We start from the raw sequence: 24,711 nt of genomic DNA on the forward strand, positions 1-24,711 counted from the left end.
TTTGGGGGTTCAGGGTACGTGGCCTCTGAACACTGGCCATTCTAGGGCCAAAGGGAATCCCAGCACCACGATGGCCCCTGCGGGGTGGCCTTCCTCTGCCTGTCATTTTTTTTAGTTAAATTTGCACAAGTGTCACACCAAATGCGATTTGCACTAGGGTGACACAATTTGCCCTGCAGGCAAAAAAACTGGCAACTGTAATGTGAACTGACAGTGACTGGCTTTATTTAAGAGCCAAAAAAGGTATTTTTTTTTAATTTGCACAACTCTCACACCAAATATGATTTGCACTGGTGTGACAATGAGCAAAAAAGCTTGCCAGCGGACTTCCCCTTTTAAGCAGTGGTCCCCCACCAGGGCGCCTCCAGCTGTTGCAAAACACACGGAATGATATCTTTCAGCCCTTTGAATACTGTAGTAGTTAGTTGCTTTAAAGAAAAAAAGCTTACCAGCGGAGTTCCCTTTTTAAGCAGTGGTCACCAACCAGGGTGCCTCCAGCTGTTGGAAAACACACGGACTGATATATTTCAGCCCTTTGAATACTTTAGTAGTTAGTTGCTTTAAAGAAAAAAGCTTGCCAGCGGAGTTCCCCTTTTAAGCAGTGGCCCTTAACCAGGGTGCCTCCAGCTGTTGCAAAACACACGGACCGATATCTTTCAGCCCTTTGAATACTGTAGTAGTTAGTTGCTTGAAGGAACTTAAGTTTTATTCTGGAGTACCCCTTTTAACCAGCGATTCCCTCCCAACCAGGGTGCCTCCAGCTGTTGCAAGACACACAGACTGATATTTGAGCCCTAAAAAGGGCTTTTTTGTGTGCTGTCCTTAAAGCAGATGTTACACTTGTGCTTTAGGAGTAAACTGGACCCTGAATACACCACCTAGCAGCAACCTAGCTATCACTTTCCCTATACAGCAGGAGCAGCTTCTCTGACCCTCCACTTCCTAAGCCTGCAGCATGCCGAATGAGGGTAAAATGCAAGAGGTGGTAGGGTCTGAAAGGGAGGGACTGCTGCTGATTGGCTGTAATGTGTCTGCTGACTCTGCCTCACAGGGTCAAAGTTTACCGCAATGTTAAAGTATAGGGAGCGGATCGAACTTCACATATGTTCGCCTGGCGAGGCGAACACGAACATGCTAAATTCGCCGGGAACTGTTCGCCGGCGAACAATTCACTACATCTCTACTGCTGAGGCATGAATTAGGCTATGGAGATGTGAATAAGAGGCTTAGGAGATGTAAGTTAGGCATACACCCTATTACCATGATTCTACCAGTTCCATCCTTTTGTTTTTATATATAAAATTCCACCCAGGTGATTAGCGAAGATAGTCAACCAAATAGTAAAAACCTTTATATTTAGGAAATAAGAGGGCATAGAAACAAAATAAAAACAGTAATGGAATCAGGAAACCCAATACTATAAAAAAATACATTTTGTACTCTCTTTAACCCTTCCCACCAAAGAGTGTCCAATCATGGCATCTTTAGGCTACATTCACTGAAGATAATCCCAGCGGAGATTCCGGTTGCAGTGGCCTCCGCCAAAATCCATTGTCGCTAAAGCTGTGCAGTCCTGCGCTGTCACCATTGATGGCAATGCTGTCTTTGCCAAATTCGGCCACAAGAATGAACATGTTTTTTCTTTTGGTGCGTACAGATTCCTGAATCCAATAACTCTGCAATGTGAATGGGATACCTTACAGTGAAATTCCTGAGCAGAATTTCGGATAGAAAACATCATAGTGTCAACGCACCCTCCCCACCTTACGTGTCCTACTTACTCCCCACTCCCCCTGTCCTTCTTACTCCCCCCTCCCTATGTTTTTATTTTACTCCCCCCCTCTATGTTTTTTTTCCCTAACTACCCTACCTATGTTCTCAGTTACCTCCTCTGGCTCCTTCCCTGGACCCTTTAGCGTGGCCGAGCTCCTCTACCTCCTGGCTGTCACTCAGTCTGAAAGGAAGTGAGCAGTCAGTATACACTTCCTGTCAGTCCGGCTGGGAACAGGAAACTGAATCTCCTGTTCCTGTACCACACGGTACCCAGCCAGACTGACAGCCAGGAGAAAGAGGAGCTCGGCCACGCTACAGGGAAGGGGAGGAACTCCGGAGGTGACCAGGAGTTCTGCAGCCGCCTGAGGCTCTCTATAGAGCGCTCAGACGGCTGCAGCCTCATAGGAAGCACAACAAGCACCGGCTCTGCTTGGCACCCTGGGCCAGCTCGGGGCCCCAATCAATTGCTTGGTTTGCCTGTCCTTTAGCAACGGGCCTGCATAGAGTGGTGACTGCTGTACAATAGAAGCAGCATGATGATTATGCCTTTAAAAGTTAAAGTGATTCACAACCTACACAAGATTGAGAACCCATGGTCTAGGACATGGTTATGTAATGGAACATACTGTCTATTATTTGATAAATCAGTCACTTGAGAAATAAACTTTATCTACTCATTGATTTTTGTGATACTGCAGTTTCCATTGTTTATAGGCAACAGATAGAGCTGGATAAGCACAAACATATCTTGTATACTTCTTTTCTTTCCAGGTGGCTTGTACAGAATGATATTGAAGAAATAGAAAATCACGCTTTCAATGGCACAAATTTACATGAACTGTGAGTTTATTATACAAGTCTATGAGACACTCGTTCCCATCTTATACTGTTATTAATTTATTTCTTTTTTCCTCTCTCAGAATCCTGAGCGGGAATCAGAGACTAACTACATTACCAGACCTTGTTTTCCATGGAGCCACTGGACCTGAAGTATTGTAAGTTATATCTCTGCTTGATGAGGTTTAAATTAAATTTCTGAAATCTTTAGTTTTGTCTACAGCTCAGATCTATGAGAAAGAACAAATCAATACCGGAGTTGTAGAAGTTTCGTTTGTATTCTGAGTTGTCTATAGACTAACACAAAACTCCACACATCACCGCTCCCATTAGACTGCTACATTCCACTATGATATTCACATCAAATTTGAGATATCACTGACTTCCCTAAGGCCTTTCCTATGTCTTGATATAGAGTAGCTATCTTTACCATAGGATATAGCAGTCCATACCTTAGTTTCTAATGCACAACACAAAATGTTCATTTTTTTTTTATTTGTTTCTTTCCTTTTGGCTACTATTGACTACCATAGCTCATCTCCCGGATGCCCCTGGGTCTCAGTTTTTATGTGTTTAGAGCTAGATCCAACCAATCTATTCCCTTACATCTTATAACAATGGGGCTTTGTTTCTCTTACAACTTTTGTGTCAGGGTAAACTTGCTTATTAGAAACCATGCATCAAATGTTTTAGAAAAAAACAACATTCTTTCAACATTTTAGAGGGAAATTAAATGTATAAAAGCCACCAGACTTCTGTTGTGGATATGCACTAAATTCCTTAAAGGAGTTAACCAGGAATTGAAAAACAGAGGTAATATATTTCAAAGGCCCCTCCCTGTCTGTCTCCAGGTTGTGTGGTTCTGCAACTCAGTTCCATTGAAGTGAATGGAGTCAAGTTGTAATATAACACCCAAAGTGGAGACAGACAGGGAGCGGTCTTTGAAAGAAAAAAGGTATGCCTATTGATTCCTGAATAACCCTTTTAAAAATGTCAATACCCTAAAGTCTTTTAACTTTCAGTATCCTTATATCTTTTATCAAAACTTAGAATCATACTTACTAAAATAATTTGACATATGTAGAATCATCTTAGGTAAGACCTCTTAGATGCTGTAAGGCAACTGGCTAAAGTAGGAGCCCTCCCCCACTGCTTTGTCTTAGGCACTCTAAGTCATAACTCTCAATCAATGCTCACATACTGTATTTTCAACTGTTTCCAGCCAAAACAAAAGTGTAAGAAATCTGTGTGTGTGTGTGTGTGTGGGGGGGGGGGGGGGGGGGGTAAATGGGGGGGGGTGTATTCTCTGTGGTGTTTTGGTACAACATGGCGTATATTGCGCAGGGAAAAGTATTGAAATAAATATCATTACATTGCTGTTTTCTGTGCTGCACTAGGAGAGTGAGCTTTGGGCCAAAAACAAGCAAAATTGGGGAGATTATTTGCCCGTTTTATAGAAAGTGACAATGGTAAGGAGGCTTTGAAAACTTAAGATGGTGTTGAAGCCCCAGGCTCAAGTTTGGAAACCCCTACAGCACCAATGGTTCCAACCAGTGAAAACATAATTCCAAAGCTACAGGATGAAGTTTAGGATGTGTTAATATGGGACATTTACTAAGCGGTACTTCCACTATTTACTAATTTTGCAGTTATCTTCTGAAATTGTGGTAAATATTGAGTTATTTATGGTAAAAATTTAGTAATTCTAAAGCTTCAGAAAAATTGTGGTAACATTGCATATAGATTACTGTCAACACATCCTAAAACAGGTTATCCAGCACTTATTCCATATTCTATCAATAGGGGCTAGCCCCTTTAAAATAAAAACTGAGATCATTTAATGAATGATAAAGTTCCAAATTAAACCTAATGTCACAGACAAATGCAATAGCCAACGATTGATAAAGTTGCAATTTCGCTGAAAAGTCGCAGGTTTGTTTACTCTAAAGTTAACCTTCAGCCATTAGATACCGGTAGTCACAGGTTGCGTGGAATTATCACAATTTTATGCAACTTTAAAAAAGTTGAATTTCATTAACCCAGCATAAAACGATACACCGGTGAAGCCATGCACGTTCCCCCCAGAAATCATTCCCTCTGGCACACACAGCGCAAATCACATGCACTGGGGAAAAATCACATAGTAAATGCACATTTGCCAGTCTCAATGGGCAATGATTGCATGTTAATTAATGCCCCCAGTGTGTCTTTAGCAGGAACATACAGAATACAGCCTGAAGATCATTGCCGACAAGTGTTCTATAACTCCTATAGACTATAGAAGGGGTACTCCGCCCCTAGACATCTTATCTCCTAATCAAAGGATAGGGGATAAGATGTCAGATTGCCACGGTCTTGCTGCTGGGGACCCCCGGGATCTCCGCTGAGGCACCCCACTATCATTGCTGGAGAGAGCGAGTTCGCTCTTTGCGTAATGACGGGCGATACAGGGGATGGACATCACGGCAGAAGAAACACCCGGAGAGTGACGGACTGGAGCTTGCATGCAGGCACGTCCAGTGATGCGGGCGCGTCCAGTGATGTGAGTCCCAGCCCCAGCAGCAGGTAAGCAGACCATGCGCTCACGGCCAGCGTATGCGGCCGGAGCGCATAACGTAACACAGACATAGTGCAAAAAATATTCTTGGTAAAACTGGCATATTGTGTTATGTCTTGTACATTGCATGAAGGTCCCTATACGCTTTGGCAGAACTGACCAATGGTCTAAAGTGTATAGGGACCTTACGACTCTCCCCTACAAATGATGTAGAAGAGAAGGATTGGACTTGATGGCTTATTTTCACGGTCCACCTTTTTGTTCTTATGGAGATAATGCCAACACCAGAGCTGTCTTGCAGAAGCTTAGGCTAAGTGCACAATACCATTTAGCTCAGTTTGGGGCCACAGAATGGAGCTGAATGGGTCTGTTGCACAATGGACACTAACAGATATTGATATATACCAATGATTTAAATTTCTACCTGTCAGGAATGGCAGAGAGAAGTGAACGCAAAAGCTGTCCCTAAAAAACACTCTCCCTGCCTACTTGCCCATCCGCCCTACAGAACGGGTAGACAACTTGGAGCCGGTCCCTTCCTTGCGCTAAAGTGCAAGGGCATTGAGGTCAACAAAACAAACAGAACTTTACAAAGTCGGGGAACAAGTCAGGAACATAACGGTAATACAATAACCAACAAACAGATGTATAAATACAAACAAGGCAGGATATAGCATACTAACATACAATTACAGAGTTATCAGAATACTAGCCTAGGAGAAAACAAAAATCCTAAATGCAAGCAAACACGGGTACCGACAAAAGACTCACTCACTCCTAGATAGGATTAGCACAAGGCCCAGAACAGAATTTTATCCTAGGAGATCCGAGAAAACAAGATCAAAACAAGACTGACGAAAGGCACATTGTGAATATGGACTAAAGAAACACAAAGCAGAAATAATACAAAAATACTTAAACCCAACAAAGGTACTAAAAAAAGGTTATGTGCACAGACAGACATAGTGAACATCATGCCAACATGGTCAGAGTACAGATCTAATAACCAGCCCTGAACAGCACCTCAAGAGGCCTTATATATCCTCCCAGTGCTGAAGTCAGGAAGGTTAACTCTTCCCCTCCCAGGGAGAATTAACACAGAAACTGTTAAGACACAAACAATGTCTCAACAGGACACAAAGCACAAAATACAAAATACAAATAAACAGACATTACACTACCTTTCTTAAGTGTAGATAAAGTGACTGCTTGTAGTATTTTTTTCTTTCATCAGGTCCAGCATTTTAAATTGGAGCTGAATAGTGATGTAAACTTAGCCTTACCCTTTGTCTCCCCATTGAGAACCTACAAATGTTCTGCTGTGATAAGCATTCATGTGTGGGGAGGGATAGCTCTTGGTGTTTGACCAATAGCTATTAAATGTGTATAGCCTCCTTAATGGATAGTGTATGATATAGGGATTCAAAGAATACTAAAGAGAGAATCCTTGGTTCCTTGTCGGATCCCTCAGGCCCTGCACTAGGCGTAACACAGGGAATTGCTCTTTTTCCTGGTTGTTCCTATAATTCAGCACTTGGTAGTCCTATGGGAAATAGTAAAAGTAAGAGCCCTGTATCTCTTTACAATGATGATTGCCACAGGGTTCATTACTGGGAAATGTGTAATGATTAGTTGATGATTCAGGTCAATTAAGGTAGAACAGTGATCGCACAATGTGATACACAATCTGTCAACATTTTTCATTTAACTATTGCTCACTGAGACCACTGCGGAGAAGGAGTTGGAATCCTTTCTGCTTCATCTATGATGAAATCTGTAATGGTAAATGTATTGCACTGAATTTTGTGTGGGCTTCTGAGTGCCCATCTCAACTCAAGGTCCTAGGAAGTCATTGTTAGTAAATAATACATCTTAGTCATTGTATAAGGCTACAGTATTCCAATGTATCCATCCTTACCAATTTGTCATGATACAAATTCAATACACAAAACCCACAACAGGCGACTCTTCACATCACAACCACTGGATGGCTACATGTTCAGGTTCTTTAGGTTGTCATTGAATGGGAGCCTTTATTGTTTACCTCCGTAGAACTAGTCATCAGTATTCCAGGAATACCTTTTCTATTTCAACAGTCCTCTTCATCAGGAAGATATAAGCCTTTTTATTAATTTATAAATAAGGCTGAATTGCCCATTCTCCACCATGGCAAGAGCCTATGCAATTCCAGTACATGCATTTTTTTATCTAGTGGATGTCAGTTGAACAGGGGAGGTAGATGCAAGCAGGCCGGTGCGTAGTAATAAAGAGGACATGGGTTGGACTTGCCCAGGCTCCTGCTGTGCTAGGGAACACCCCCTGACACTTGAACTCCATTTGCATATTAACAAAATGGCTGATGTCTCAATAATGTAGAGGAATGCATGAAGTAATAGACCTATCTAGCCATGGGCCTATCTAGCCATGGGCTTATTTACACCCATATTTTCCTGCCAACAGGTCCACTTTCTTGGTACGTTCACACACCCAGGATTCTGCACAGGTTTGATGCGCAGGGTTTGTAACTGCAGATTATCAGTCATTTAGTTTACATTGAAATCGGCTGCAGAAAATCCTGTGCATCAAATCTGTGTACGTGTGAGCGTACCCTAAAGAGGTATTCCAGGTTCTTTTTTTTTCCATTTCACTATTAGTGTTGCTCGCGAATATTCGCAATGCAAATTTTATTCAAGAATATTGCATATTCGCGAATTTGCGAATATTCACGAACATAGCACTATATATTCGCAATTACGAATATTCATATATATTTTTTTTTCACAGTACACATCACAGTGATCATCCCTCTCTGCTTCCAGCTTGTGTGGTGTAAAGAAGGCTCTAATACTACTGTGTGAGACTGGCGCACAAATTTTCGCATATGCGAAAATTTGCATATGCTAATTTTCGCATATGCGCATTTTCACTTATGCTAATTTTCGCATATGCAACATGAATATTACGAACATGTGAATTTAGCGAATATATGACGAATGTTCGTCCATATATTCGCGAAATATCGCAAATTCGAATATGGCCTATGCCGCTCAACACTATTCACTATGCAACAGGGGCTGTAAAGTTAGTGTAGTTGATAATATACAGTAGTGTCTGTGTGTGGCGGTGGTCTCGCAATGCTTTTGTGATTTTCACCACAATATTTTTTTTTTTTTAACAGCATAAAAATTTACACAGGTCTCAGGTTTTCCCTTGGTTGCAGTTCGGCCAAGACATGACATCACTAGTGAGGTGTTCAAAAGGAGCCTTTCCTGCTTCAATGGGTGAAGCGACTGCTAGGTGGGAGAGAGATCATTCTGCAACTAATTGTACTTTTTGCAACAGCTGGAGGCACCCTGGTTAGAAAGCATTGGTCTTTTGAATGGAATGCAGCTCATTTGTGTTTTAATGAGTGGGGTGGCTAATGTGTGAGAGGGAGGAAAGTGACCTCCCACTTGCAAATAAGGAACTATGGTATTTGTAGTTTGAGAGAACGAACTCCAACAGGAAATGCCCCATTCACAAAAATATAGCTATGTTATAGTAATCTCAGAACAAGAGAAGCACAGATCCTTCCTAAGCATGTCCATTACTGTCTGGCAGGTAAATACTAAAATCACCTTATGGTGGAGAACCCATTTAACAACTATTCTTAGGATTATCTCTTTAAAGTTTGTGACAGATTATCATTACTGTACAAGAATAAAATATTTGATAATATGTCATAGAAAACTTCTGAAACCATTAAAAAAGATAACCAAAGAAATTCTTTGTACCACCATATGTTGCTCTATATTGTGTTACTGTATCTCCAAGATACTTTGTGAAGCGCTGCATGTGGCACAGTCATATTCTTTGTATTCTGGCATCTTGTTGAACATGGCTTGATTTTTGGGGTATGAGAAGGATACGGCAAGGCCCCAAACACTTCTGAAGGTTCTGTATTATGTCTGTGTTTCTTTCCCTGTTGGAGCAGTCATTTTTGCAGTAGCTGGTCTTCTTCTAATTTATCACCAACAAAATGTCCCAACAGAATTTCCATCTGGAAAAGAAGAAAGTCACAGACCTTTAATATGCAATTCCACTGAATGTAGTTTATTAAGCATATGGTTTGTCTTTGATCTATATATAAAATATTTAACAGCAAAATCAGAAAAAATGAAGCAGAACAAAGTAACATAATACAATTAGAATGGATCAGTAATTTCCAGGGAACAGGATGAAATGGTATTATTAAAAGAAATAATTTAAAAAAAATTGGTAAATATCTAATATTTTTTTTAAAGTTCTTTGGCTAGCTTCCCAAAACACACAAAAGAAAATCAGCTTTTCATTTTTTCAAGGACAAGTCACTTGTACCGCACTGTATGATGTATCCCTCACATGTCACCAAATAAGTAAATTAGCATTTCCTGCATGATATCATTGTTTCTAATTGTATTCATTTATATAGAATACTATAAATACCATATTTAAATACCATATATTAAAAAAAGTATATGTTGTTACTGAAGAAAATTAAAGATCTTTTTAATATGGTTGTTTAAAACATGTTGAATAATTAATAAAGAAAACGGCTCTTGAAAATCCCACCACTAGGGGTCCCCATGTCTACTGGAACACTAATCAGTCCTGCAGCAGCATCAGGCTTGTCCGTAAGTCATGGACAAGAGATGACTCAACAATTATTAACAACAGTAAGAAAAAGATGAGGTTTGATGCTTACTAATAGCACAGTGTTTTGATACACATTGTGAAAATAGATGGTTTACAGTATTTGTCTGGTCATTTGTAGACCCTGAATGGGCTGCAGCCATTTGAGGATTGGAGATTGATTGATTAAGTGCTACATTTAGTTAATGTATGAATTGGAAAATGGATTTTCTAGGTTTAAGATTTACTGTACAGTCAATTTGTTTTACGCCTCCCATTAATTCAGAAAAGAAAATGCAAATGCCCATAAAAAATAAGCAAAACGATGAAGTCTCATAAAAAGTACTGTACATGATGTATTTATATTTTACCATAATTTTCTGTAACTACTGGACGATTCTGCTTTTAGCAATGTTTTAGCAAATTTTTAAAATGGTTATCCTAAAACTAGAAAATAAGTCAACCAAGCATGGTTGTTTAGAAATGGGTCATGTTGCCTTGTCACAATTGGCCAATGGTTTCCAAAAAGGGGCCTGGCAGGTGTTCCAAAACTACAATTCCCAGCATGCCGGGACAGCCATTGACTGTCCAGGCATGCTAGGAGTTTTAGTTTTGAAACATCTGCCAGTCCACAGTTTGGAGGCCATTGCAATAGGCAAATGGCTCAAAACCAAACATGGCCCAAATCTGGTATACTTTTCCTGTGTTTACTGGGAATAGAGCCACCTCACAAACCATACTAAGGAATTGCCCCTAGTGTGTGTGCAATCGAGAACTTAGTAGTACCCATGGGAGTAGGCTCTGATGTTCAGAATGATGGCCTTTGTACACCGCTGTACCTTATGTTTGCATTATACATGTGTATAGCTTATTACCTTGTGTTTCATTACTGAGGATGAGGAGGGTGTGTTGCATATTAAACAAAAGCAAATGGTTAAGGTGCTTATATTTATTTATTTACTTATTTGTTTACTTAATATTTTTCTAGCCCCCTTTCCCATTTCCTAACAGTTGTTTTCATCAGTTTGTGGTCAGAAATGCTAATTAGAGCATGGAAAGTGGTCACAAATTCTTAATGGGGGAACAGTAGTGACTACCCCCTTTACTGTCCTTAGACTGCAACAGTGTCCATAGACAGTCAAGGGGGTGGTAACTACTGTTCTATTCTTAATGGGGTATGAACCTTAGCGCCCTCCCTGTAGTGAAATATACAGCCATGGCGGTAAATGTTGGCACCCCTGAAATTTTTTAAGAAAATTAAGTATTTCTCACAAAAAAGGATTGCAGTAACACATGTTTTGCTATACACATGTTTATTCCCATTGTGTGTATTAGAACTAAACAAAAAAAGGGAGGAAAAAAGCAAACTGGACATAATGTCACATCAAACCCCAAAAATGGTCTGGACAAAATTATTGGCACCCTTTCAAAATTGTGAATAAATAAGATTGTTTCAAGCATGTTATGCTCCTTTAAACTCTGGGGCAAGTAACAGGTATGGGCAATATACAAATCACACCTGAAAGCAGATAAATAGGAGAGAAGTTCACTTAGTCTTTGCATTGTATGTCTGTGTGTGCCACACCAGCATGAACAACAGAAAGAGGAGAAGAGACCTGTCTGAGGACTTGAGAACCAAAATTGTGGAAAAATATCAGCAATCTCAAGTCCATCTCCAGAGATCTAGATTTGCCTTTATCCACAGTGTGCAACATTATCAAGAAGTTTGCAAGCCATTGCACTGTAGCTAATCTCCCTGGGCATGGACCGAATAGAAAAATTGCTGAAAGGTGTCAACGCAGAATAGTCCGGATGGTGGATAAGCAGCCCCACACAAGTTCCAAAGATATTCAAGCTGTCCTGCAGGCTCAGGGAGCATCAATGAAACACTATGGCAGGAGACCCAGGAGGACCCTACTGCTGACACAGAGACATAAAAAAAGAAAGACTACATTTGCCAAAATGAACTTGAGGAAGCCAAAATCCTTCTGGGAAAACGTCTTGTAGACAGATGAGACCAAAATAGAGCTTTTTGGTAAAAGCACATCATTCTACTGTGTACTGAAAACAGAATGGGACCTACAAAGAAAAGAACACAGTTAATATGAAATATGGTGGAGGTTCAATAATGTTTTGGGGTTGTTTTGCTGCCTCTGGCACTGGGTGCCTTGAATGTGTGCAAGGCATCATGAAATCTGAGGATTACTGACGGATTTTGGGCCACACTGTACAGCCCAGTGTTACAAAGCTGGGTTTGCATCCGAGATCTTAGGTCTTCCAGCAGGACAATGACCCCAAACATACGTCAAAAAGCCCCCAGAAAGGGATGGCAACAAATTGCTGGAGAGTTCTAAAGTGGCCAGCAATGAGTCCAGATCTAAATCCCATTGAACATCTGTGGAGATCTTAAAATTTCTGTTGGGAAAAGGCACCCTTCCAATAAGAGAGACCTGGACCAGTTTGCAAAGGAAGAGTGGTCCAACATTCCGGCGACGGTTATAGGAAGTGACTGATTTCAGTTTTTTTTTCCACAGGGTGTGCAACCAAACATTAAGTTAAGGGTGCTAATAATTTTGTCCAGCCCTTTTTTGGAGTTTGGTGTGACATTATGTCCAATTAGATTTTTTTCTCTCCCTTTTTTGGTTTAGTTCCAATACACACAAAGGGAATAAACATGTGTATTGCAAAACATGTGTTACTGCAATCCTTTTCTGTGAGAAAAACTTTATTTTCTTGAAAAACATCAGGGGTGCCAACATTTACAGCTATGACTGTATAGTGGTGACCGCCATGTTGCCATCTTTTAGCATCTTGGGTGCCAAAACTAAATGCACTATAAGCTGGGCAAAGGAGAGGGTGAAATGAAAAATTAAATAAATAAAAAACATTCAAATGATGGCTGAGTCTGGAGATAAGAGCTTATCTTTTTGGAAGATACCACATGTTTTCTTTGTTTTTTTCCCATCTGTTCATTATAGTAATGGTCTCTTGTTAACTGTGCTGCAGCTATGATGTCCCTGACTACTTCCTGACTACTCACATGACTTCTACGGCCAATCACTGACCTTAGCAGTCTACAGTGATCAATGTATTAAATGATAGAGGATCTTTTAGTATTTCATTGTATTTCTTCTTTTAACAACCAGCATGTGTATGCCAAATGTGCCTCCTAACGGATTGGATTTTGGGCCATTCCTGAGGGTGTTGTGAAAGTACACTTTAGCCTTCTATACAGTAAGCTTCTAAGCTAAAGGGGCCTAAAGCTGTATGAAAATTTAAATCTTAAAAATTAACACTGTGGCCCTGATTTACTATTGTAAACCCAACCTGCTTTGTCGGTTGTACACCAGATTCTAGTGCATTGTGCTAGAAATTCTGTCTGCGCCGGTATTTGCGCCAGAATTGAAAAAAACCCGACCAACTCTCTGAAAAGGGGGCATGGTAGTCAAGGAAAGGGGGTGTGGTTGCCGAAAATGTGGTGGATTTGAGCTGAGGAAAACCACACAGATCAGAGATTGTGTAAAAAAGAACCAAAACATAGGGAAAAGTGCAAAATGTAGGGAAACCTTAATAAATACTGTGGAAAAATACTTGTATGAAATTAAAAACCACAAAGAAAACTCCACTCCACTCTTATTATATCAGGGCCTGTAGCTTTATGGGGGGATTTGAAGTTCTGTGCTGGAAAACAGAGTTTAAAATGACCGTATTTATCGGGGTATACCACGCACCGGCCTATTACATGCACCCTCATTTTACCAAGGATTTTTGGGTAAAAAAAGTTTTTTACCCAAATATCCTTGGTAAAATGAGGGTGCGTGTGTGTGCATGTGTATACCCCGATACACTGTCTCTGACCCCGCAGAAGCCCCCAGGAAAGGCAGGGGGAGAGAGGCCGTCGCTGCCCGCTTCTCTCCCCCTGCCTTTCCTGGGGTCTAGAGCCCTGCTGCCACCGCTTCTCTCCCCCTGGCTATCGTCGCCGCTGCCCCTTCTCTCCCCCTGGCTATCAGCGATGGGGCAGCGGCGCCGATAGCTAGGGGGAGAGAAGGGGCAGCAGCACCCATTGCCGGTGCCACTGCCCCGTTGCCTCCCCCATCCCCGGTTGTATAATTATGCGTCCCCTGCGTCGTTGCTATGCGCTGCGAGACGCAATGACGAGTGACGTCTTCAACATGACATCACTCGTCATTCCGGCGCGCCGCGCAGCGCATAGCAACGACGCAGGGGACGCCACACGGGAGGCGAGAAGCAGCGCAAACCCGACCCGGCAACAGGTAATTATACAACCGGGGATGGGGAAGGCAACGGGGCAGCGGCGCCAGCAGTCTCTGGACCCCAGGAAAAGCAGGGGCAGAGAAGCCGGCAGGTCTTTGGACCTGCAAAAGCCGCTGCAGTTCATTGATTTAAAGCGCCCGCTTTAAATCATTCAACTGCAGCGGCTTATCGGCGTATAACACGCTGATAAACTTTAGGCTAAACATTTTAGCCTTAAAAATGCATGTTATACGCCGATAAATACGGTATCTCATAACATTACCTTGCATTATTATTAATAATAAAAATAATAATATTTATTTATATAGTGCCAACAGATTTCGCAGCATTTTACAGTTTTGGGGGTAAAAATAGTGACAAAAATTAGACATTACAATATTACACACTAAATATTCAAACAGTAGGGATGAAGGTCCTGCTCGCAAGAGCTTAGAGTTTATGAGTAATGGGGTTGAGACAAAAGGTAAAAAGTCCTTTTTTTTTTTTTTTTTTTATACAATGGTCCAGCCATGCTTTATAAATAGGGGAGGTAACATAAAGCAGGGTGAACCAGTTTTTAGCTAATCTCTGAATGTCTAAAGTGCAGAAAGCATAGGGGGAGACTGTGAATATGGCACTGTGGATGTCTCCAAGTCCAGTAGGTCTCAAAAAGGGTAATGTGACAGTAGTGGAGACCAATTAAAGAATGTTATAGGCCTGCAAGAAGAAATGTATCTTTAGGGCACATTTAGAATTGTGGATGCTGGGTATAAGGATAAGGGTTTGAGGGAATCGCAGTCCAGAGAACCGGTGCAGCATGAGCAAAGTCTTGGAGATGAGAGTGAGAGGTTTGGGTTATAGAAGATGTTAGTGTTAGATCATTAGCAGAGCGGAGAGCACAAGTAGGATGGTAGACAGAGATGAAAGAGGAGATGTAGGGAGGTGCAACACTGGGGAGAGCATTGTGGATGAGAGTGAGAATTTCATACATTGAAAGCTAGACTAAAAAAACAACATAGTATGAATAGATAGACCTAAGAATCTGTTCAGATCTTTGTCAGAGGATCCTGTTTAGAATCTTTGTCATAGATTTTGTCTAATTTGACAAGAAGAAAAGAACCACATGCATCACTGTTTTTCCCAGAAAAATTACAGACATCAATTCAAAATCTGATCAACCCCATTGCAAGTCTTCATAATAGAAAACCAAGATGTGAACAAAATCTTAACGGGTTACTCCGCTACCCAGCGTCCAGAACATTGAGTTCCAAACGCTGTGTCCGGGCTCCATGTTCACACCCGCGCCCTCATGACATCACGCTCTGTCATGTGACATCACATCCCACCCCCCACAATGCAAGTCTATGGGAGGGGGCATGATGGCCGTTATGCCCCCTTCCCATAGACTTTCATTGAGGGGGCAGGCCGTGATGTCACGAGGGGGTGGGCATGAACACGGAAGCCTGCACACAGCGTTAGGAACTCAATGTTCTGGATGCTGGGGAGCAGAGTAACCCTTTAAAGGTGTACTCCACTGGCCAGCATTCAGAACATTTAGTTCTGAACTGGTTTGCCACACCCCCTCGTGATGTCACACTATGCCCCCTCAATGCAAGTCTATGGGAGGGGGTTGACGGCCGCCACACCCCCTCCCATAGACTTGCATTGAGGGGGCGTAGTTTGACATCATGAGGGGTGTTGCTGACCCCCACCGCACGCACACAGCATTCAGAACTAAATGTTCCGAAAACTGGCCAGTGGAGTACCCCTTTAATGAGTAGGTTCCCAAAAAAATGAAGGTCATTGATATATTTCCTTTTCTCTTTAAAGGGATATCTCAAAAACTCAGATCAGCTCTTTACCTCATCACGGTTTGGACACAATCAAGAAATTAATAGCAAATCATGCTTATAACTTAAAAAAGCTTCCTCCTTTGGACAAGTTTTCAGATCTGATGGAAGCCAATCTGACTTACCCAAGCCACTGCTGTGCTTTTGAAAATTGGAAAAAACAGAAAAGGTATGTTTCTTTTTAGCTTTGATAACCCTTGAAAGTGATATTTTGTAGCACTGACCAAGAACCCATTGAGGCTGTTGGTTTTACAGTGTTCATTAAAGCACAAAGTACTATGGCAGCGTAAGCACTAACCTCCTGTAACCCACTGAAATATGTACTGGAGAAAATTAGAACTACTTGTTCTCAGGCATGGAAATTATAATATATGTCTCCTACATTATTAACCTAATAATGTGACATACAGGATTCCAGTAAAGTATTGATTGTGAAGGAATGGGCCCCGGAGAAGGCAATTAAAATAAATTATGTGTGAAATAGGAACTGCGTTCACCTGGGGTCCTGTGAGTTATGTCATTGGAACTTTCATGTCATTTTTCAGTGCCTTGGCTCCACATGAAATAGATAGAACGTGCAGAAGCTGCCACTCATACTACAATCACATTACAAAGACAAACTACTGTGTGTGTTATAGATTGTAGATTTTGCCAACTGTCTTTCATTGAAAAATTGTAGGATGCGTTATAGAATCAATGATATTTTATCTTTCGCCACATTTTATTTATTTGGCTAAATAGGTGCTAAATTAGGATACCATAAAAAATAGATATTGAGTTACTAAACATGTAAGCCATGGTATTATTAGATAAGCTTTATGAACCCCATACGGACCTTGAGATTCTATTTGAAAATAAGATAGAGAGACAATACTTACAAATTTGTTCATCACTACTTTTACCAATAATGACTCCTTACCCAAGAAAACCAGGTCTAAAATCTTGGCAGCTAGTTATCTCTCTCTACTGCAGTCTGCTGTCCAGTGCCTGTTGTTAGGGAAATTCTGTCTCTTATAACAGCTAGATCAGGATAGATCACAGGACGTTAAGGTGAAGCTTAAATATGTGCAGCTTAAATATGTGCTGACGATGGTCAACATTGTGCTTTAAAGATAAATAAAGGATTCCCTCTCATCTTTCATTACCCATAAAGCTCAGAACAGCTGTCCCTTGTACAAATGCCAGTGTATCTACTGCTGTTTGTCCACAGTGTTGTAGCCTGCTCTATCCTTCCCTTTAGATTCCCACCATGAGCAGCAGTTCAGTTCTTAGTGTAGCCTATAGACCCTCATTGTTGTTTCTTTAATTTCTGCTCACAAAAAATGTGCAATCAATAGTAGTAAATAATTAGCCCAGCACAATGCCAGCTTGTTCAGTGAACATTGAGCAGCACTCTGTCATGGCATAGCAGAGAGGAGTATGTGCTGTGATGTAATTGGCCAGGGAAGTAAGGGTATGGAAACACTGTGGGAGAGATTTATCAAAACCTGTCCAGAGGAAAAGTTACTGAGTTGCCCATAACAACCAATCAGATCGCATCTTTAATTTCTGAAAAGGCCTCTGAAAAATGAAAGAAGCGATCTGATTGGTTGCTAGGAGCAACTCAGCAACTTTTCCTCTGAACAGGTTTTGATAAATCTGTATTAATGGCAAACAGCCCAGATCTGATTGTGTCCCCTGAAATATAGATAATGATTAATAGTTACGCACCATAGAGAGAACTTTCAGGGGCTCAATAACAATAAAGAGCAATAAAATCTGTTGTATCCACTTTGAAGGCTTAATCTAACAAAACAATGTAAGTTTTTAAAAACCCTACAGCTAACCCTATAGTTAAATGTAATTCACATGTACAGTAGTCAAGTAAACAGATATAAAAAAAAAAAAAACATCACACTGGAGAGATTGCAGTCAATTAGTTTCTTTCTCTGATTTAGAAAACATCAGATTAAAAACATTTTGATTTCTTAATAAAGATGAGCACACCTCATTTCAGGAGAATTCACTTTAATTGGCCAATGGATTTTTTTCAAATTCTGCAGCGGATTTGAATTCATACGCCAGCAGGGACTTCTGTGAAAAAGACAGGAGTCCCTACTTCAGTACACTGAGTGAGAAGACATGCACTGTATGCCTTACTGCTCAGTTAATGGTTGTAAGATGTAGTGCAGAGCGTCCACCCAGCTTACGGCCACTCAAAATAATCTGAATATACAGGTAGATAGTGCAAGTGACCCTGTTTCTAAGGCTTCTTACTGGGTAAAAATCTGGCATTTGTTCCAGAGATATTCACTTTGTTGCAATAACTCTGCCCTATCTATTGATAATTCTGCCCCTTCAGAAATATTTTTCTCATCATGTCTGTGAAAGGGCGAAGATATTTGTACAAGGGGGCGGAGTTTCAGCTGGAGTGAGCTGGAGAAAGCATAGCACATACAGCAGCTGCTGCTTCCAGCGCAGTTGGACAGAAATTATTTTCGCCCGGTATGAAGCATTAGAAACAGAGCCACCCGCACTAGCTCCCTCTATATTTTCAGGTTAATGCCAGGGATCCTGCTGTCAGTTTCCCTGCTGTTGGCATTAACCCCTTAATGACACAGGACGTTAATGTATGTCCTGATGCGGTGGTACTTAACTTGTTAGGACGCAGGGCATACCTGTATGGCCTGCTCCCGCTCCCCTGCTATGATGCGGGGTCACAAGCGGACCCCGCGTCATAGCGGGTCGGTCTCGACGGCTATCAACGGCCGGGACCCGTGGCTAATACTGGTCATCACCGATCGCGGTGATGTCCGGTATTTACCCCTTAGATGCGGTGATCAAAGTTCATTGCAGCATCTAAAATGAAAAAACAAAAAGTCCAGTCAAAACAAAAGGGTACCGATATAAACTTCAGCTCACGGTTCAAAAAATAAGCCTTCATACAACATCGTATACAGAAACATAAAAAAGTTATGGGGGTCAGAATAGGACATTTCTAAACGTACAAATTTTCGTGAATTATAAAAGTTATAATTTTATAACAGTAGTAAAGCCAAATCAAACCTATATAAGTTTGGTATCATTTTGATCTTATGGACCTACAAAATAAACAAAAGGTGTCATTTTTACTGAAAAATGCACTGCGTAGATAAAGAAGCCCCCAAAAGTTGCAAGATGGCAGTTTTTTTTTTCAATTTTGTCCCACAAAATGTTTTTGTTTTGTTTTGTTGTAGATGTTTTACTAAAATGACTGATGTAATTACAAAGTAAAATTGATGGCCCATAAAACAAGCCCTCATATGGGTCTGTAGGTGGAAAACTGAAAGCGTTAGGATTTTTAAAAGGTGAGGAGGAAAAAACAAAAGTGCAAAAATGGAAAAACCTTGAGTCCTTAAGAAGTTAACACACCAGGACGTACATTTACATCCTGTACATGATGCGAGCACCGGATCGGTGCTCACATCATGTGCGGCAGGTCCCGGCTGCTATCAGCAGCCAGGGAACCTGCTGGTAATGGCGGACATCACCAATCAGGCTGATGTGCGCCATTTACCCTTCAGATGCCGTGATCAATATAGATCACAGCATCTGCGGCAACCCGGGCGTTATATTAGATGATCGGATCGCCTGCGGCGCTGAAGATCGCCGATAACACTGATCAGTTGTTACGCCGAGCGCTCCGGGTCCCTGCTCCTCCCCGGAGCGCTCACGGCGTTCGTCTCTGTGCAGCGCCCCGGTCGGACCCGCTGACCGGGAGCGCTGCACTAGTGCGATCCGCGTAGCGGGACACGCCCAACCGCGGGTCGCAGCCCAATCTACTCACCTGTCCCGTTCCCTGGCTATCACGTCCCGGGGAACGCGCGCGCGGCCCCGCTCTATAGGGCGCGCGCATACCAGCGGGGATGCGATCTGCGTAGCCAGTGCACTACTAATTGGTGCCTGGTCCAATCAGTGTTAATTAGCTTCCCTGCTCCTTGTGCATAAAAACCCACTTCCCCTTCCTGTCCTTGCCGGATCTTGTTGACTTGTGCCTAGTGAAAGTGTTTTTGTGTGTGTCCATTACCAGTGTTTCCAGACCTTCTGCCGTTGCCCTTGACTACGAACCTTTGCCGCCTGCCCTGACCTTCTGCTACGTCTGACCTCGCCTCTGTCTAGTCCTCCTGTACCACGCCACTCTCAGCAGTCAGTGAGGTTGAGCCACTACCGGTGGACACAACCTGGTTGCTACCGCCGCAGCAAGACCATCCCACTTTGCGGTGGGCTCTGGTGAAAACCAGTAGCAACTTAGAACCGGTCCTCCGGTACGGTCCACACCAATCCCTCACTGACAAAGGGGATCCACCACCAGCATGCCGAATCCTGATAGTAGATCCGGCCATGGATCCCGCTGAGGTGCCACTGCCTAGTCTCGCTGACCTCGCCACCGTGGTCGCCCAGCAATCCCAACAGATCGCGCAACAAGGACAACAGCTGACTCAACTGACTGCCATGCTACAGCAGCTTCTGCCTCTACAGCAGCAACCATCTCCTCCGCCAGCTTCAGCTTCTCCTCCGCAGCAAGTTGCCACCCCCAGACTCCGCCTCTCTCTACCTGATAAGTCTGATGGGGACTCTAACATGTGCCATGGGTTTCTGTCCCAATGTTCCCTGCACCTCGAGATGATGTCGGATCAGTTCCCCACAGAACAGTCTAAGGTGGCTTTCGTGGTGAGTCTTTTGTCTGGAAAGGCCTTGTCCTGGGCCAAACCGCTTTGGGACCGCAACGATCCTGCCACTGCTTCCGTCCAGATCTTCTTCTCCAAAGTACGTAGTGTCTTTAAGGAGCCGGCCTGGGCTTCCTCAGCCGAGAAAGCTCTTCTGAATCTCGTCCAAGGGAACTCTTCTGTGGGCGAGTACGCTATCCAGTTCCGCACCCTCGCCTCTGAGCTATCCTGGAATAATGAGGCCCTCTGCGCGACCTTCAAGAAAGGCTTATCCAGTCACATCAAAGATGTGCTGGTCGCACGAGAAATTCCTGCCACCCTGTCTGAGCTTATCCATTTGGCCACCCACATTGATATGCGTTTTTCTGAAAGATGCCAGGAGCTCCGCCAAGAAAAGGACCTTAATCACTGGGTACCTCTCTTTCAGAATCCTCTGCAATCTACTCCTGTGCCTCCCGCCGAGGAGGCTATGCAGGTGGATCGGTCTCGCCTGACCCAAGAAGAGAGGTCTCGTCGCAGAAATGAAAATTTATGCCTGTACTGTGCTAGTACCGAACATTTCCTAGTGGACTGCCCTATTCGTCCTCCGCATCTGGGAAACACACGCACCCTGTTCACGTGGGAGTGGCGTCACTTTGTGTAAATTCTGCCTCTCCACCTCTGACTGTACCTGTGCGGATTTCTCCTTCCGCCAACTCCTCCTTCTCAGCAGTGGTCTTCTTGGACTCAGGTTCTGCAGGAAACTTTATTTTGGCCTCTTTCGTCAATAGGTTCAGTATCCCAGTAGCCCGTCTCGTCAAACCGCTCTTTATCTCTTCTGTTAACGGAGAAAAATTGGACTGCACTGTGCGCTACCGCACTGAACCCCTGCCCATGAGCATTGGACTTCACCATGAAAAAATTAAATTTTTCGTTCTGCCTAACTGCACCTCTGAAGTTCTTCTCGGCCTGCCATGGCTCCAACGTCATGCTCCTACCCTCGACTCGACCACCGGGGAGATCAAAAGTTGGGGTCCTTCTTGCCACAAACGAAGCCTCACATCTGCTCCCACTTGTCATAACCCTGATGTTCCACCTTTACCGGGCCCTCCCAAGGCTTACCAGGACTTTTCTGATGTTTCCTGCAGAAAACAAGCAGAGATCTTACCTCCTCATAGTCTCCTTCCTGGTATCACTCCGCCCCGTGGCAGGATTCACCCTCTGCCCCCCTCCCCATTCCCACTTCTTCTGGAGTTCCTGCCGTTGATGAAGTAACCCGGGACTTCTCCTTTATCTGGAAGGAGACTCAAGAGTCGCTCCTACTGGCCTCGTCTCATATGAAAAGACTTGCAGATAAAAAGAGGGGGAGACCTAAGGGGGGGGGGGTACTGTTACGCCGAGCGCTCCGGGTCCCTGCTCCTCCCCGGAGCGCTCGCGGCATTCGACTCTGTGCAGCGCCCCGGTCGGACCCGCTGACCGGGAGCGCTGCACTAGTGTCACCAGCGGGGATGCGATCTGCGTAGCCAGTGCACCACTAATTGGTGCCTGGTCCAATCAGTGTTAATTAGCTTTCCTGCTCTTTGTGTATAAAAACCCACTTCCCCTTCCTGTCCTTGCCGGATCTTGTTGCCTTGTGCCTTGTGAAAGCGTTTTTGTGTGTGTCCATTACCAGTGTTTCCAGACCTTCTGCCATTGTCCTTGACTACGAACCTTTGCCGCCTGCCCTGACCTTCTGCTACGTATGACCTCGCCTCTGTCTAGTCCTCCTGTACCACGCCACTCTCAGCAGTCAGTGAGGTTGAGCCGCTACCAGTGGACACGACCTGGTTGCTACCGCCGCAGCAAGACTATCCCACTTTGTGGCGGGCTCTGGTGAAAACCAGTAGCAACTTAGAACCGGTCCTCCGGTATGGTCCACGCCAATCCCTCACTGACACAGAGGATCCACCACCAGCCTGCCGAATCCTGACATCAGTGCTATGCATCTGCATAGCACTGAACAATAATAGCAATCAAATGATTGCAATAAATAGTCCCTTATAGGGACATAAAAAGTATTTTAAAAAGTTAAAAAGAAAAGTTTAAAAAAAAAGTTAAAAAATTTGATAAAATCCCCTCCCCAATAAAAACTAAATTCTCCCTTTTTCCCATTTTACTCCCAAAAATCATTAAAAAAATGTAATAAACATATTTGGTATCACAGTATGCGTAAATGTCTGAACTATCAAAATATAATGTTAATGATTCCGTAAGGTGAACGACGTAAACATAAAAAGTACAGATCACGACGTTGCAAAAAATTAGCCCTCAGACTGCCCCATATATGGAAAAATGGTGGGATTTTAATCCTACTAATTTAGTTAAAAAGTTTGAGATTCTTTTTAAGCGGTATAATAATATAAAAGTATGTAGTCATGGGTATCATTTTAATCGTATTGACCCACAGAATAAAGAAAATCATTTTTACTGTAAAGTGTACAGCGTGAAAATGAAACCTTCCAAATTTTACAAAATTGCAGTTTTCTTTTAAATTTTCCCACACACATAATAGTTTTTGGTTGTGCCATACATTTTATGGTAAAATGAGTATTGTCATTACAAAGGACAACTGGTCTTGCAAAAATACAAGCCCTCATATGGGTCTGTGGAGGAAAATATAAAAGATATATGATTTTTAGAAGGCGAGAAGGAAAAAATGAAAATGCAAAAATAAAATTGTCTGTGTCCTTAAGGCCAAAATGGGCTGTGGCATTAAGGGGTTAATGCGTACCTGTCATTTCAAGTGACTTTTGAGGTTTAGCTGCCCCTGTGTGTGCACATGGGGATCAGCACTATATCTGGCTACATTATAACTTGTATGTGGAATTTTTCAGCAGATTTCTGCTCTGCAGGCTTCATCTATAATTTGCAGTTCTCCTAGAGCTGGTGGGAAGAGCTCCCTCCTCCCCCTTCCATAGACTTGTATTGCTCGTCTTGAAGACACAGGATAAAGCTGAGTTTCCGGGAAAGAGATTTCAGCAAAAGTTTGATAACAGGAATAAGAAACATTTTTGTCTAATAAGATATATTGAAAAGTTCCTTATATTAAATTGGACTATTGATCTATGTAAAGTTTGTTGAAATGACAGTGCCTATGTAAGAAAAAGTAGCAATCGGCTGTTAATTAATTCATCCATTTCCAAGAAGGAATAGAGAGAGATATCATGTGATTTTCCAATTACCGAGTAAAATTATGCTACAATAAACTGCAAAGTGTAAAATGCTGAAGCAGCAAATCCAGCCTTATAATGACATATTTGTCAACCAATAACAATGGGATGAATTTTCATTACTTCCCTTACTGCTACATGACATGAGAATCTGCATAATAGTAATATCTTATAAACTGAACAGTCTCTTTATCTGAAAGATGAATGGAAAAGACTGTAGCGATGTTTTCTCTATGTAGACTGTCTGTACTGCTGGCTACAATGACTTTTCCAAGATCCCGCTGTTCCAGGTCATGTAGTGTCTAGTAGAATCTCTTTAGACATAGTGCCAGCAGCTCTAATATAATCATAGATAGTATGCGTCCTGTCGTTTGATGTAACCATGTAAACCTGCTGGAAGCACTGAACATTAAACATAGTCCTACGTGTCAATTCTACACAGACTTTTGCAGGATAATGAGGGGATTTCATTTGCGGGACTTAAATATGCAACAATAATGGATAATTATGTAGATTTCACAGCGTGTACTGGCAACGTTTACTATCAACAAATACATCCAGGAAAGGGAAATATACTGCAATGTATAGGAATACTAGAAATCACCCAGGACCTTGTAAGCTGTAAAACTGCAGGTAGTTATGGAAATCAGAGGTATCTTTTAATATCTGTCTTGGTGTAAACATTTCAGACTACATTAGACTTTATAACGTTAACGTTTAAATTTTTAATATACTTTTTATGCACACTTGTTTGTATGTTCTTTTCTTTATTGTGCAAGCCATTTTAAAATTGCAATGCAATTGTGGGTCTAGAACTTTATCAGGGTTTCAAATTTACCCTGACTCCCTTTCAGGGCTACTTATTTTTACATTCCATGTGCTACAGTGCTTCCCCCAGTTTAATGCTTGTAGATGGT

General features: G+C 42.3%; 1 protein-coding gene and 1 long non-coding RNA gene across 14 annotated transcripts in view; one reads left to right on the plus strand and one right to left on the minus strand.

Annotated features, from left to right (window-relative positions):
• The window catches only part of FSHR (follicle stimulating hormone receptor), a 171,588-nt gene that overhangs the window by 140,204 nt on the left and 6,673 nt on the right, over positions 1 to 24,711 (plus strand). For all 13 annotated transcript variants that reach the window (XM_056568047.1, XM_056568045.1, XM_056568048.1 and 10 more), the window contains 3 exons: positions 2,545 to 2,613; positions 2,694 to 2,768; positions 15,902 to 16,090. In XM_056568047.1, coding sequence (XP_056424022.1) covers positions 2,545 to 2,613; positions 2,694 to 2,768; positions 15,902 to 16,090 — 333 coding nt within the window. The remainder of the gene's footprint in view (positions 1 to 2,544; positions 2,614 to 2,693; positions 2,769 to 15,901; positions 16,091 to 24,711) is intronic.
• LOC130362907 (uncharacterized) overlaps positions 9,002 to 24,711 on the minus strand; it is a 42,347-nt gene continuing 26,637 nt past the window's right edge. The window contains exon 4 of the long non-coding RNA XR_008891624.1: positions 9,002 to 9,206. This is a non-coding gene — a long non-coding RNA (uncharacterized LOC130362907). The remainder of the gene's footprint in view (positions 9,207 to 24,711) is intronic.

The sequence above is a fragment of the Hyla sarda genome, chromosome 3 (assembly GCF_029499605.1).
Source record: "Hyla sarda isolate aHylSar1 chromosome 3, aHylSar1.hap1, whole genome shotgun sequence".
NCBI classification, from domain to species: Eukaryota; Metazoa; Chordata; class Amphibia; order Anura; family Hylidae; genus Hyla; species Hyla sarda.